At 40.8% G+C, this 14,013-nt stretch overlaps 1 protein-coding gene across 6 annotated transcripts in view; it reads right to left on the bottom strand.

Moving 5' to 3' along the window:
- FAM135A (family with sequence similarity 135 member A) overlaps window positions 1–14,013 on the bottom strand; it is a 147,213-nt gene that overhangs the window by 72,114 nt on the left and 61,086 nt on the right. For all 6 annotated transcript variants that reach the window (XM_088840491.1, XM_055432812.2, XM_055432815.2 and 3 more), the window contains 5 exons: window positions 6,544–6,683; window positions 6,361–6,431; window positions 4,678–4,851; window positions 1,505–1,631; window positions 687–840 (listed from right to left, as the gene is read on the bottom strand). In XM_088840491.1, coding sequence (XP_088696617.1) covers window positions 687–840; window positions 1,505–1,631; window positions 4,678–4,851; window positions 6,361–6,431; window positions 6,544–6,683 — 666 coding nt within the window. The remainder of the gene's footprint in view (window positions 1–686; window positions 841–1,504; window positions 1,632–4,677; window positions 4,852–6,360; window positions 6,432–6,543; window positions 6,684–14,013) is intronic.

Genomic DNA, 14,013 nt, shown 5'->3' with positions numbered 1-14,013 from the left:
GTCTGAATAAAAATATTTTCATAAATCAATAATCTTGTGTGAAATGATATATGTATTTTGCAAACTATAAGTGGTATACAAAATCAAGGCAAATGATCTTTATTATGTGTTACAACATACAGGTATATATTAATGGACTAAAACTGAAGACTGATTTTTAGAAATTATTTAAGTGATTTTCAAAATGTTAAAACTGAGTAATGTTATTATTTTCTGAAGTGAAATAGAAGAAAGAAGATCTGAGATCACCTAAAATCAATATACTTTACAAAAGGTTCCAAGTACCTATAATCTGCTTAGACTATTAACTATTTGGAAGTATGGATTTAATTTACGTTATTACCTAATCTATTGAATTTATTTTCCCTAATTTATCTTCCTATCTAATAATTCTATGCATAATTACATTTGCTTTCTAGTACATTTTCTGGTTATAGTCTAAAGAGAAGAAGGCACACTGTTAAAAAAATCTATCAAAAGACTCATTTCAAACTTAGCACCAAGAAATTATTTCTCAGTATCATAAAATTTTTAAAAATTTCAGTCAGTAATTATGAAAGCCTGAAAAAGATGGAGTTGAGAGAGCAGTAAAGGTGAAGCACATCAAGGTGATTTAGTGCAGAAACTATGGCTAAGCTGGTAACAGCAGTATGAGAATGAAGAAGGCCTGGCTACTTTCAACATACCCAGTTCTAGTTTCTGACAAGAGGGGAGCTCTTCTGTTACCGCAATGAAGTAGCTGTGCAGCCCCTTGAAGGCCAGCAGCAGGGCAGCGCAGAGGGTGTAGTGGAAACGGTAGGCGTGCCGCAGGAAGGAGTCTGCGATGACGAAGCTGCAGCCCTGAACAAAGAGGTGGTTTGGGACACAGTGTTAGTAACCAGAGTCTAAAAATAGCACATCGAAACTTAGAAAAATAAAGGATTTACTAATCACAGTTATTCTAAAACATGTAAGAAGTCTAGCAGCATCTTAGGAAGTTGTTTTCATTCATACAGGTAAATTAAACAAGGAAATGTGACTTGAGAAATCAGTTTCATTGGACTTTAAAAACAAGCAGATCAAATGATGATTTTTGAAAATTTGAGATTCATATTGTATTTCAACTGAGGGACACTCTGTTTTTATAGTATGAACCCTCTCTTCTTTTAGGGGAGTACCAGCTATACTTATACTGCTGCAAGTTAGATCTCAACTCTGGCAGGGGTTCGTCACAGGCTCCTCTGGAATGATCCTACCAGCTCTGTTAAAAGAGCAGGAAGTGACAGGAACAAGTTAAAGAAGGCACTGCCTGTCAAAGATCCCTATTCATGAAATCTTGTAAAATCTTGAAGCATCGGGTTCGTTTTCATAAAAAACAACTAGAACCAATCAACTTGTGAAGATCATGTTTAATTAGATCTGTTAAGTCGTTGAGCTCAAATAATAAAAGAGCTATTACATCCACAGATATATAACAGTTAAAACACATTTCATTCAAAACAAGAGAGAACACATCAGTTCTTACATCTGGCGATAACTGCTTTGTGTAGTTAATACCAAAGACCACACTTTCAAGAGTAGGAATCACAGAATCTTTGTTTTGTGCTGGTGCATTTCTGTTTAACCAAGTCGTCTTCACAGGACGAGGAAAACTGGAGGAACAAGCATCACATTATTGTTGTCATAACAGTCTATTTATAGAGTGCTAAGTTAAATGTTTACAAAAGTAAGTCTTTGAGGAATAGAATAAAAAGCAAGGACTTTGCAAGATTAAGATTTCTAAAGTATTCTTAAAGTACTTTTACAATTTTTCCTTTAAAATTTGAATTATTATTATTTAAAAGACCTGAGATTAGATGCTTGAGACTACTTCTGTATTACTGGGCTTTGGCGAGGGATAAAACGGGGTGGGATCAAGAGTAGCTCAGGGACAAATGAGGGTCCAGCTTTAATTTGGAAATACTCACCTGTCAGAACTGGTGATCAAATTCACAAAGTTAACAGTCAAATATATGTGCTGCTTACAGAAATAGGAGGTCCCACTTAAGGGCAGAAAAAGGAAAACCACGAGTTTACTTGTTCTCTCTCTCCTTCAAAAACAAGGTATTTCCTTTCTCTTCACTAAAAGTCTATAAACTCTAAGATAACCTAAGTAAGTGCTTCAAGGCACTACCTCAATTACATAGGGAATGAACCACTGCTGTTAGTACTAACATTACATTTAATATATCACAAATTCTATAGAATAAGAACCATATTCTGCTTGAATGTTTAAAAATCATAGACATTTTTTTTTTTTCTAAGATGAAGTACTAGCTAATTATAAGAAGGCCAAAGCATTTGACTGCCTGGCAGTTTGGCAAAAGGGATAAGGCAGGAAAGTGAATCAAATGTACCAAAAGCAGAGGGCAGCCCTCATGTGCAAAATCAATTTGCTTTGCAACAATGAAATCTCTAGATTCTAGCCAAGAGGGTGTAGCAAGGCAATGGTAAATTCCACCTGCTATGACAGAACTGAGTTTCTCAAGACTGAGTCAAAGAAGCTGTACTTAAAAAAAAATCAAGTATAAGAAAAATGTTATGCAAAAAACAAGCAAAGAAAGAAATCCTAATTCCAGTTACTTAAAATAATTGATTTATATCTATAGTTGGGTTGATCATAATGTTTTATGTAAAAATAATGTCTAAAAAGGTAATATTATAAATTTTTTTTCCATTTATTTTAGAGGATTAAAAAGTCCAGCCATAACACAACTTCAGGGAAAAACTTGTCTTCACAGAAACACAGTGAGGAATGTTACTGGTGACAGGACCTTCTACCGCCTGCCACCAGGAGAGAGCCTTCTTCCCCTTTCCTTGCTTTCCTTCCCGACCCAGTCATCTAGTTTACAGGTCAAGAAGCGCAGGAAAGGCACTGTTCCCTCAAGGGCACAGCTCCAGCAGCAAGACAGGGGACTTCAGAGCCCAGAAAACAATGGAAAAAGGAGCAACCTCAGCTGTTACAGGCGTCCGAGTCTCCTCTCCCATCACTGACCAGAGCCAACAGCTAATCCTCTTGGCTTCTGATTCTGAGCCAAAAGTGTCTTCTCCTTCCAGCAAAAGGTCTCTAGGACGCGAGCTGCCTCTTTCCCCTACTAGCTTGTGGCAAAAACAGCTGCGTTGCAAGAGGAAGCACACATTGATGTTACCAGGATGAGTTCTATGTAATCAGGGACTAAAAAGCAGCACTAATAACCCAAGTGAACTTCAATGAACTGTTCCTACATTTTTTTAGAAAAGAAACTAAGCCATAAATGTATTTATTTGTTATAAAGAAAAAGGAATGGTTGGAATAGTATAGTTCAGGATTCTTACTGAAATTACAAAAATAAGAAATTCAGAAGACCACAGGAATGTATTTTATAAATAGATAAAAACTTCATTTCAAAACCTAACATGTAATTCATACCAATTATACTACTTATTCAAAAAATGTATTTCAAAAAATATACTTTCCTATCAAAGAAGTTTCATTACCATGCTATTAAATACTAATTTATTTAATTGACATCTAAAATTGTTCTGAAGATGTTTATAATAAAATTATGTATAATAATAGGAACACTTTCCTGTTTACAAAGTTATAGCAACTGAGAACAAGCTCTCAAAGGTCTAATAGGAAAGACAAACCTCACACAGTAACTAGTTACGGATCTTACTACAGAATAAGGAAGGCAAAAGTAGGTCATCAGGAGAAACAGACTCTTCCTGGCCCCATGCTCTAAAGACATCCCGGGAAAACACAGGGCAGCCCTGTGTCACAATTTTTTCAGCAACTTAAAGATATGCAAAAGGGTGTTACTAGGGGGAAAAATTGTTAGTGTCTTGATTTTCTATAAATTCTCAGGGTAATTCCAAAAACCACCTACTTAGTTTTCTGATAAGTCAGTTTAGCATCATAACCCTCGAGCATCATCCCTAATATCAGTTGCTAGAATAAGATTTATGCCAGAAATTATAAAGTAGTTCAGAAATCAAGTCAATTTGGAATCTTTTCACATAAGTTACTGACAAAGTATCATTTCTATTGCCCCTACTATACGGATGATGTTATTTTGAGAACTAAAGAGTTCGAACTGTATCCTCACATTAATGAAAAGACAATTCATCTCCCCATGGAAGTGAGCAGAAAAAACAATTATCCCATTGCATTCATTATGATATAGAATATTATTTACCTTTAGGCTATTTATTATAGTTTAAAAAGATTTATTTAGTAAAGATCCATAAAATTGGTTAATAACTTAGAAAACAAGAACTGTTGTATAGTATAGATGAAAGAAGATACAACTAAGTCCATTCAGAGAAAAGACAAAAAAAGCTATGAAAAGATGAATATACTTTCCCAGAGAATGAATGATTATAGTGTTGCATTACATAAATGCTATACTAAACAATGCTATATGGTTGCTTCCAGATTGTATTATTTTTTCCTGGTCAGTTTGACAAAGATTGCTCCATATTTTTGCAATAAAAAAGTCATCAATTTAATATTCCTATGCTCTTAAATTTTACTAACACTTTAGTATAAAAATGAAAGTATTAAATAAGTGTGACTGTAGAAATTCCTATTTCGGTTATCTTCACCAAAGCATATGCTTTCATTATAAAAATAAAAGACACTATATTAATAAGGATCAGGGAGCTGGTTACATTTACCTTATCAGTGGCTGATGTAGCGCAACCAGTGACGCATGGACTGTAACAGACACGACAGAAAGGTGGAAGTAATCAAACATGACGTTAACGTGGTGATGGAGGCCTCTCTGGAGGCTGAAATGCAGCTTCAGCGTACGGCTGCTTATTAGCTGCAAGGCGTTCAGATCATCTGCCCTATGAAAAGTAACCCGTTTGTGTGTTAATACAGAAATTTAGTGAAGGCCAACGTTTTGTAGAGTAATTTATCAAAATATTTCATTACTTAACTACTTTTTAAAAACAAAATGAGAACAATTTTTAAAGCATCACATTTGCATTAGACAGCAATATGAAATCTAACAATAAAGAAATAACCAGATCTTAGTTACAGTTTTCTATCTGTACTTACAGTTTCCATGTTAATAGACTGTTTTTCACTACTGTGCCTACAAAATGAGTCTTTTTTTGATACTTTAGGAAATACTCTCATCCTAAAATTATACTCCAGTAGGGAATACTGTTTATAGTAAAGCTGCAGTATCATGCAGGTCAAATCCTATTATGATAAATCCCAAAAGTTATTTAAGACTGTTTTTATGGTATAAAATTTTGTTATTAAATGTGGTTCAAAAATAAGCAAGTAATTAGTATATATTTTGTCATCAATATTTAGTCATTTATACATACAAAAACTGAAACAATGCCATGAAAATTACTTCCAAATATACACATATTTTTAACCAATATGTACCTACAGCTATGAACTATGTACTCATTTCAGCTTACCCTACTTAAATAATTCTGACTTGGTTTAAGAAAGAATTCCCTCAAGGACTTCTCTGCAATAAGCAAGTATTCCAGAGGAGCAGCAGCTACCATGTTAAGACTCTTACTCCTCTGCAGTGGGAAAGAGGGCATCTCACATCAGACCTCTCAGTACTATGGCTGCCTCAACATTTATGCCATAAACAGTCTGAATTCGTATACAATGTTCAAGAAGCATTTCTACAAAAGTAGAATAGTAAAATGGATGTTTCTTGTTTTAAATGGATACAAGCACAGTTTGTCCCTACAATGTGTGACTACTTGTCCAGATGTGTGGACAAGTTTAGGGTTGTTTTAGTCACTAAGTCGTGTGTGACTCATGGACTGTAACCCGCAAGGCTCTTCTGTCCATGGGACTGCCCAGGCAAGAATGCTGGAGTGGGCTGCCGTTTCCCTCTTAGGGGATCTTCCTGAACCAGGGTAGCCAGTCCTAAATCTTCCTCATGGACTCTGGAAACAACTGTCAGGTCTAAGAGCCACAAGTCTCGGTAACTCTCTGAAGATCAAGAAGGCCCCATCTGAAGATGGCATCACTCACGCCACCAAGAAAGAATAGCCAGTGATGCAGTGGAACAGAGCTGAGGCAGGTTTAAAGGCCACAAGGCAGCGGTGCTGTGTCAACAGTGCAATTTCCAAGAGTCTCAGAAGCGGTTTCATGTTTCTTCAGCTCATCTGGCTTTGCTACCTGCAGCTCCTGGAATCAGCATGAGCACAAAAAAGCAGAACTAACCATTCCCATGAGACTCTCCCAGGGGGGAGAAGTTCAAAATAAATAAGAAGAGGGTAGGCTGGGTTCCAAGAAGAAAATGGGGACTTTAATAGGGATAGGTAACAGTCACACATGACTACAGATTTTTAACTGTTTTTTAGCCTACTCACGAATAATCTCCATCTGTGAAGTGTAGATCCAAGGATAACAGAAAATTCATTTCCTCAAGGGTTTCTTCAATCTGAAGAGAAATCAGACTATGAGATGCCTTTTGAATATTTTATAGAAAGTTAGAAATACGCTTTGAGGCTTTACAAAAATATTTATCTAAATATATGTGAAGAAATGTTTACCTTTTTTTCATCCAACAACATTTTAACTTTGAAGATCATGACATCATTTAAAACAACCTCCTCATTTTTATATAGAATTTGAAATGTTTTACTGCAAATCAGAGAATCATGAACTGAAGCTGGAAAGGCTAAAGTCATACCTAAAATAGATAAGATATGCAATTGACAGGTAAAAGGCAAAATACAGCATAATTAACACTTGTGGTTACTTCAAAATACTATACATTTGATTATACAACTCCAACACCATTATTTTATATCACAGTATTGGAACATTTCTGAAAGTTTATTAATTACTATGATAAAAATGAATAGATAAGAACATTATAACCATTACAGAACTCTTGTACAACTAATCTTAATCTGAGAAGGTAAATGAGAAACCTCAGGGTGGATTTTAAGAGTGAACAGTTCATTCATACACCAGAGGAATCTGGTTGGCTTTTGTCCTGGTTGCTAGGAAGTAACTTCTAAGCCCTGGGAACAAAAAATTTGGTTGGCTTTTGTCCCTAATTCCTGAGAGCTAGCCTCTAAATCCAGAATTTCTCAGTGACAAAAGTGTCTGTTATTCACGGTAGCCCAGATAGTATACAACAAGGAGGTGACTCAGGATGGGGACTGGCCATACCCGTAAGACAACTATGTGACCGGAAAGTTGGGGTTTTCAGCCGCATGCTGTACGCCCAATGTCCAGGAGGAAAGGGGGCTGGAGACCGAGCCATGTGGCTACTGAGCCGATCAGTCAAGTCCACGTAACGCAACACCAACAAACACGAGACACTGAGCCGTGGCCCCTTCTCTCTGTGTTATCAGGCTTCCTGGGTGTGACATGTATTCCTGAATCCCTGGGGAAAGAACAATGGGAGCTTCACAGATCTGGGGCCCTCCAGACCTGGCTGAATGTGTCTGTTCTTTAATAACAAGTAGAATCGTGTGAGTTACTAGTGAATCATTGAACCTGAGGGGAGATCAGGACTCCCAACTTGCAGCCACATGATCAGAAGTGAGGTTAGCCTGTGGATCCTCCAGTCATAGCTGGTGTCTGAGATGAGAGCCTCTTAGGGAAAACTGCACACTGGAAAGGGTGGTCTGCCTCCAGGCTGTTGGTGTCAGCTCATCCCAACAGCCTACTTGCTGTCTTATTACTCTATCCTCCAGAAATGGTGGTGGTGGTGGTTTAGTCACTAAGTTGTGTCCAACTTGCGATCCCATAGACTGTAGCCCGCCAGGCCCCTCTGTCCACGGGATTCTCCAGGCAAGACCACTGGAGTGGCTTGCCATTTCCTTCTCCAGAGAAATATCCTCTAGAAGTAACATGACAAAAAAAGCAGCCATAGAAGCTAAAGTTGGTCAGTGGGCACCTCTGCGGGCAGAGAGCTCAGAGTATGACACCGGAGTCCGCCTGGAGCAAGGAGGGTGTCCCCGTGGGGTGAGGTTGGTGCCTCTGCAGGCGGGGACGGTGGTCCAGGCAGAGCAGGGCGCCGGGCACTCATGTGAGATGAGGCAGCAACTGCACGAGAGGGCATCTACGGCTTGCAGAGAAGGGGGTCCTGGCAGAGGAGCACCCTGACAGAGCAGCCACAAAAGGATGAAACTTCCACCTGAGTGTGAAGGTGGGCATGGGCAGCCTGATGCACTCCAACAGGGCCAGAGAGAGGAGAGGAGGCTGCCTGCAGGAGGACAGAGAGGCTCAGGAGGGGTGAGGAGGGTCATGGGGACGGGAGCTGTGTGAGGGGCTGAAGCCCCAGAGGTGCGTGGACACGTCCACGAGGGAGCGGGCACAGCGCAGCAGCCTGCTTATGGAAGGGACTGACAGGTAACCAAGAGCCTCAAGGACAGTGACAGCCAGCTTCCTCGCTGAAACCTCCAGGCAAAGGAGCGACACAAACAGAAAGGAGACCCAACTACAGAGTGCGTCCTGCAGCACTAGATGACAATCAGAAACACTGATGCGAACTCAAGGTCTTTCTATATGCCTAGATAAAGAAAAACAGGTGCAAACATGTCCATGTATGTATAAATACATGGTGTGTATACAGCTCTGTCCACTCAAAGAGGGTAAGAACACAACCCCAGTACTGGCTCCTAGCACTGTTCTCTTTAAGAGGAACCAGGGCTTTGGAGAAATGGCTGACTCCAGAGCTGGGCACACACAGGACAAGACAAATCTGGACCATCATTTCACACCAGAAAGTAAGTGCTAGAAAAATGAGGGTACACATCAAAAGAACAGGAAGCCAGCTTGAAGCGGCTACCCTGGTCAGATCTGGGATCAATCGAACATCAAAATAAATTATGAGAGAAATGGATTAACATGCACTGAATCATAGAGAAATTCACAAATCCACAGATATAAATAAATAAAAGCCCAGAAGTCTGAAGGGAAAAAGAGTGACTTTATAGGGAGAAGTGACATAGAATCAAATGATCCAAGTTAACATCACATGAATGGGACACATTGAGGGCATGTGCCACCTAATAAGATACAATGAGATGAGCACAGCATCACTCCTGAGACAGCCCTATCAAAGACCACAAGGGAATCACAGAACAATGAAAACTGAAGGACATTCTACAAAGTGTCAGGATTACAGTCTTCAAGAGTATTATGGTCCTGAGAGTCAAGGACAGACCGAGGATCTCTTCCAGAACAAAGGTGACCCACGAGGCACAGCACCTGTTATAGGGCACGATTCTGAACTGGATCATTTGCTGCAAAGGCCTTTATGGGGAGAGGTCACAAACTTCAATGGGTCTGAGGATACTGTGGCAGGGAGGTATCAATGTCAGTTTTATAATCTGATGCTTTCATTGGGTTATACAGGACAATTCTCTTGTCTGAAGGATATACACACTGAAGTGCTTGGGGATGGTGGAGCACAGTTCAGGAGAGAAGTGCTTTGTATCATACTTACAACTTTTCCCTTCACACACATATAAAGGAAATCAAGTAGATCACAAACTCAGCTTCTATAAAGGGGCAGAGGTGAAAAGAGGAAGAAACTTTCCTCAATGGAAAGAAAAACTTTAAAAAACTTTTAAAAAACTTTAAAACTCAGATGATGCAAAGGTAGAATCTGGCACCTCAGAAAGTGCCAGAACAGCTGCAGCTCCGGAGCAGGGCTTCTTCTTCCTCCATGATCCCCTCCCACGCACCCGCAGCTCCTGTGCGCCAATGGGTGCTTGCAGACAGGCTCTCTGCCTCCTATGGCCACTTCCAAATGGCAGCACCACGCACCACCTGCAGACTCCTGGAAGCCCTTATGCTTGAAGGCTCTAGCACTCAAGTCAAGGAGATTGTGTGTGCGTATATGCTTAGTCACTCAGTCATGTCCAACTCTTATAATCCCATGGACTGTAGCCCTCCAGCTCCTCTGTCCATGGGGCTTTTCAGGCAAGAATGCTGGACTGAGTTGCCATTCAGTTCAGTTCAGTTCAGTTCAGTCACTCAGTCGTGTCCGATTCTCCGTGACCCCATGAACCACAGCACGCCAGGCCTCCCTGTCCATCACCAACTTCCGGAATTCACTCTACTTTGTCCCAAACAACTCCAGGCATCACTGTGGGTGATAAATCGCCCCAATTCATTCCCTCCTCTCCCTCAGGGTTCTTGCCTTGCAGCCCTCCTAGCTCCCACTCCTAGACTGGTCCCCTAAAGCTTTACATGACCAATGACTGCAATCCTTTGGTAACTTACATTTCAATCAACACCCTCTCATGCCCTGGCCTTTCTTTCCAGTTCATTCTATCTAAGACCAGCACTTCAGCAATCCTTTGGCCCCCCTCTAAGGAGGAGAGTCCCCGAATCCTACTCTTCTCAGCCCTCTGCTTCCTCTCAAGTCCTCACTTCCCTCCCCCACTTTTACTTAAACTCCATGGTCCAGTGTCATCGGTACCCCTTCCTCAGTGCTGCCGAGTAGTCACACTGCTGCTGCTGCTAAGTCACTTCAGTCGTGTCTGACTCTGTGTGACCCCATAGAAGGCAGCCCACCAGGCTCCCCCGTCCCTGGGATTCTCCAGGCAAGAACACAGGAGTGGGCTGCCATTTCCCTCTCCAATGTGTGAAAGTGAAAAGTGAAAGTGAAGTCGCTCAGTCGTGTCTGACCCTTAGCGACCCCACGGACTGCAGCCTACCAGGCTCCTCCATCCATGGGATTTTCTAGGCAAGATTACTGGAGTGGCTTGCCACTGATTTTCAGAATTCATTCTGTCTCCACTTTCTCAGATGACTATTTCATATATTTCCTCCTCTTCCTCAGTCTCAACCAAGAAGTTTGGTTCTTATTTCATAAGAAGATATAAGCTCCACTAGGGCATCTATCCACAGACACCCCCTGAACAAGTTCCTCATTTCTCTGACCCCCCTTTCTGGCAAACGCCTCAAGGGATTCTCTGCGTTTAATGTCCCTGCTTCATCTCCCCCTTTCTCTCTTTGGCCCATTTCATGACAGCTGGTCTTCAGGATGTTCCCACCCTGACTCTCGCCGTGTGTCTTTCACATCCTCGTGTCCGCCTCCCACAAAGTCCTGGGAGGATCTGAGTGGACACAGCAGAGGTAACAGACTGCAACCTCTTGAGACCCTGAGCCAGATGTAAGCTGCTGAGCAACTTCCGGATTCCAGATCCAAAGAAACTGTGAGATAATGCTTGTTGTTTTAAACTAAGTTTGGGGGTAAATTCTGATACAACAATAACTAATCCACACTTAATTAGACTTTGGCCAAGTAACTGCCCTTATCAAGACCAAAGAATGACCTCCACTTTGCTAAAAGGAATGCTCAGTTCTTAGAACTCATTGTGGTTGACTTACAATCTGCCTCTGATCAGTGACACACTCTCTCCTTCCTGATGGCATCCTAGATGTTGCACTTTCCTGGTTTTGCTCCTACCTCATGGGCCATGCCCTTTTAGTCATTTTTTTTTTTTGCTCTTGTTTTCTTATCCAAGAAGCATAGCCTCATGGTTAAGGACAGACTGTGGTTGAAATTCAGGCTCTGCCACTTATTAGCCCTCATTCGGTTGTTACTAATCTCTTACTCCTACATCCGATCTTCAGTAAATCCCACGAGCTCTGCCAACAAACTATGCACATCCAGCACTACTGAGTGAGAGTGACAGAAGTACTTGAACTGAAACAACCCCACTGTTAGCAGTGCCCTGAATGGGATTCTAAAGTATAGGAGAAGAAACTGTACACAGAATTAACTATCCTAAACTGCTTTGAAATGACAGTAATTAACCTTCTATGAGGGTCACTTCTGTCCTCAATTAACATCAATATTTAAAGCTTTCAAAAAGATGTACCAATGATTTACATAATAAACTCTTTAAATTTTATTCTCAAATCAGGAGCCAAGGGCAAAAGGTGGCACAATTTCATTCATTTATTCACTCATCCAGTCAACAAGTATTTACTGAATACCTATTACAACAGCTATTATAATAATCCATTAGTCATCACATAATACTTTCTAGGTGTTAGAAAGTAAAATTAAAAACAGTAAAAACAGTAAAATTAAAGAGATAAGAACTTCTGACTTTTTGGAGCTCACATCCTAATGTGAAGGGAGACAGAGAATAAAAATAGTAAAGAAGAAACATGACACAGTGTGTTTGAAGGCAGTTAAGTGCTGCACAGAAAGGTAAAGAGAAGAAAGCAGGTGAGAAAGGCAGCGGTTTTAAACAGAGAAGCCAGGCAACACTTAATGGAGAAGCTGACCTCTCAGGAAGGAACGGAACGCACTCCCACATCCTCTCCCCGCTATGGGCCCCCTTCACCTGAGAAGTCTAGAAGCTTGTTCCCTGGAGAGGGTGAAACAAGAGCCCTCTGAAGGGGCGGTCACCTGCCAAAGCAGAGAGCACCAAGGTATGAGCAGAGGGATCCTGACCCCGGATGCAGGAGTTCGCAGAGCTCTTCCTCCTTGGGTTCCCAGAAGGCTGGCAGTTAAGAGTCTTCCTCTCTAGGAAGGAAACAGGCTAGTCTTCTCTGGCATCTGAGGAACTGGGATGAGTCTAAGATCTAACCCTACTTTCAAACCAACAAGCTAGCTGGCCACAGGGTCATGGTGCTGGCAGGAGACACGGGATTCCTGGGCCAGATATACACAGCAACAGCCTGAGTTTCAAGTTCACCTCAGTTCCCCTTCTTCTCACTCCCCAGGAACATGCGGGAGACACAGGTCAATACTATTCATACAGCGGGGTTCTGGTCACAGTTGAGGAACTCTAAGCTTAGGAAACCTCAATCTTCTTTAAGGGGCTATAAGAAAAACCTAGATAAACTCTGAACTGGAGCCAGACCTTATCCGTGTCAGTGTGTATGTGTGCGTCAGTTGCTCAGTCATGTCTGACTCTTTGTGACTCTATGGACTGTTATCTGCTGGCCTCCTCTGTTCATACCAGGCAAGAATACTGGAGTGGGTAGCCATTCCCTTCTCCAGGGAATCTTCCTGACCCAGGGATCAAACCCCGGGTCTCCTGCATTTCAGGCAAATTCTTTTACCATCTGAGCCACTACCTACACCTCCCAAAGCTCTTTACTACAGCAACATCTTTAAAAAGATGATTTGGAACAAAAGCCTTTCAGTGTCTCTGCTCACAAGATGTACAGAAACTGGGAAACCATAGAGAATTACTTTCAACAACTTAGAAGGTAAAATCTGATTTTCCACAACTCTTGCCGTGGGGAATCTGACAAGTAGGTATATCTATAATAGATGTATTATGCAAATTTATTTTATTAGATAAGATCTATAGATGCTGACTTCACAGATTCCTTAGCAATCGGCTCACCAACATCACTCTACTATGAAGCTCAAAGACACAAGTCCTAGGTATGCTTTACCAAATGTACAGTCAGCTTCCTTATCTCCTCCTGCAGGCACCTGAGGACAATCAGACGTCTGAAGAAGGCTTCTAACATGTAAGTTAGAAACCAAAACAGAGAGAAAAGCAACTTGTAGAGAGAAATTTAAAAAAATCTATCAGTGTTGTTCTTAGAGAAAAGATTGCATTCATGAAATAAGAAAATGCTGCTATAAATGGGGGAAAGAGAGGGATGGATTGGGAGGTTGGGATTAGCAGATGAAAACTACTGTATATAGGATGCATAAACAACCAGGTCCTACTGTACAGCACAGGGAACTATATTCACTATCCTGTGATAAACCATAATGGAAAAGAATATGAGAAAGAATGCATATAAATACATATATATGTACATGTGTATATATATCACCTTGCTGTACAGTAAAAACTAACACAAGATTAAATCAACTATATTTCAATACAATAAATTTTTAATAAGGAAAATGTTGCTACAACAAAGGAACAGTCACAAAACAAAAGAGCATTTGAATTTTAAAAGAAAAAATGGGGCAAGAGGGAGCAAGGAAAAACAGGGAAGTGAGGAGGGACAGAGAAAGAAAAAGGGAGAAAGAGAAAACTAAAAAGCTCAAAAAAGGGGTTAAA

This window comes from Moschus berezovskii, chromosome 10, assembly GCF_049115385.1.
Source record: "Moschus berezovskii isolate FMDL1 chromosome 10, NW_MosBer_1.0, whole genome shotgun sequence".
Classification (NCBI taxonomy): domain Eukaryota; kingdom Metazoa; phylum Chordata; class Mammalia; order Artiodactyla; family Moschidae; genus Moschus; species Moschus berezovskii.
This window is presented reverse-complemented; position numbering and strand designations above follow the sequence as displayed.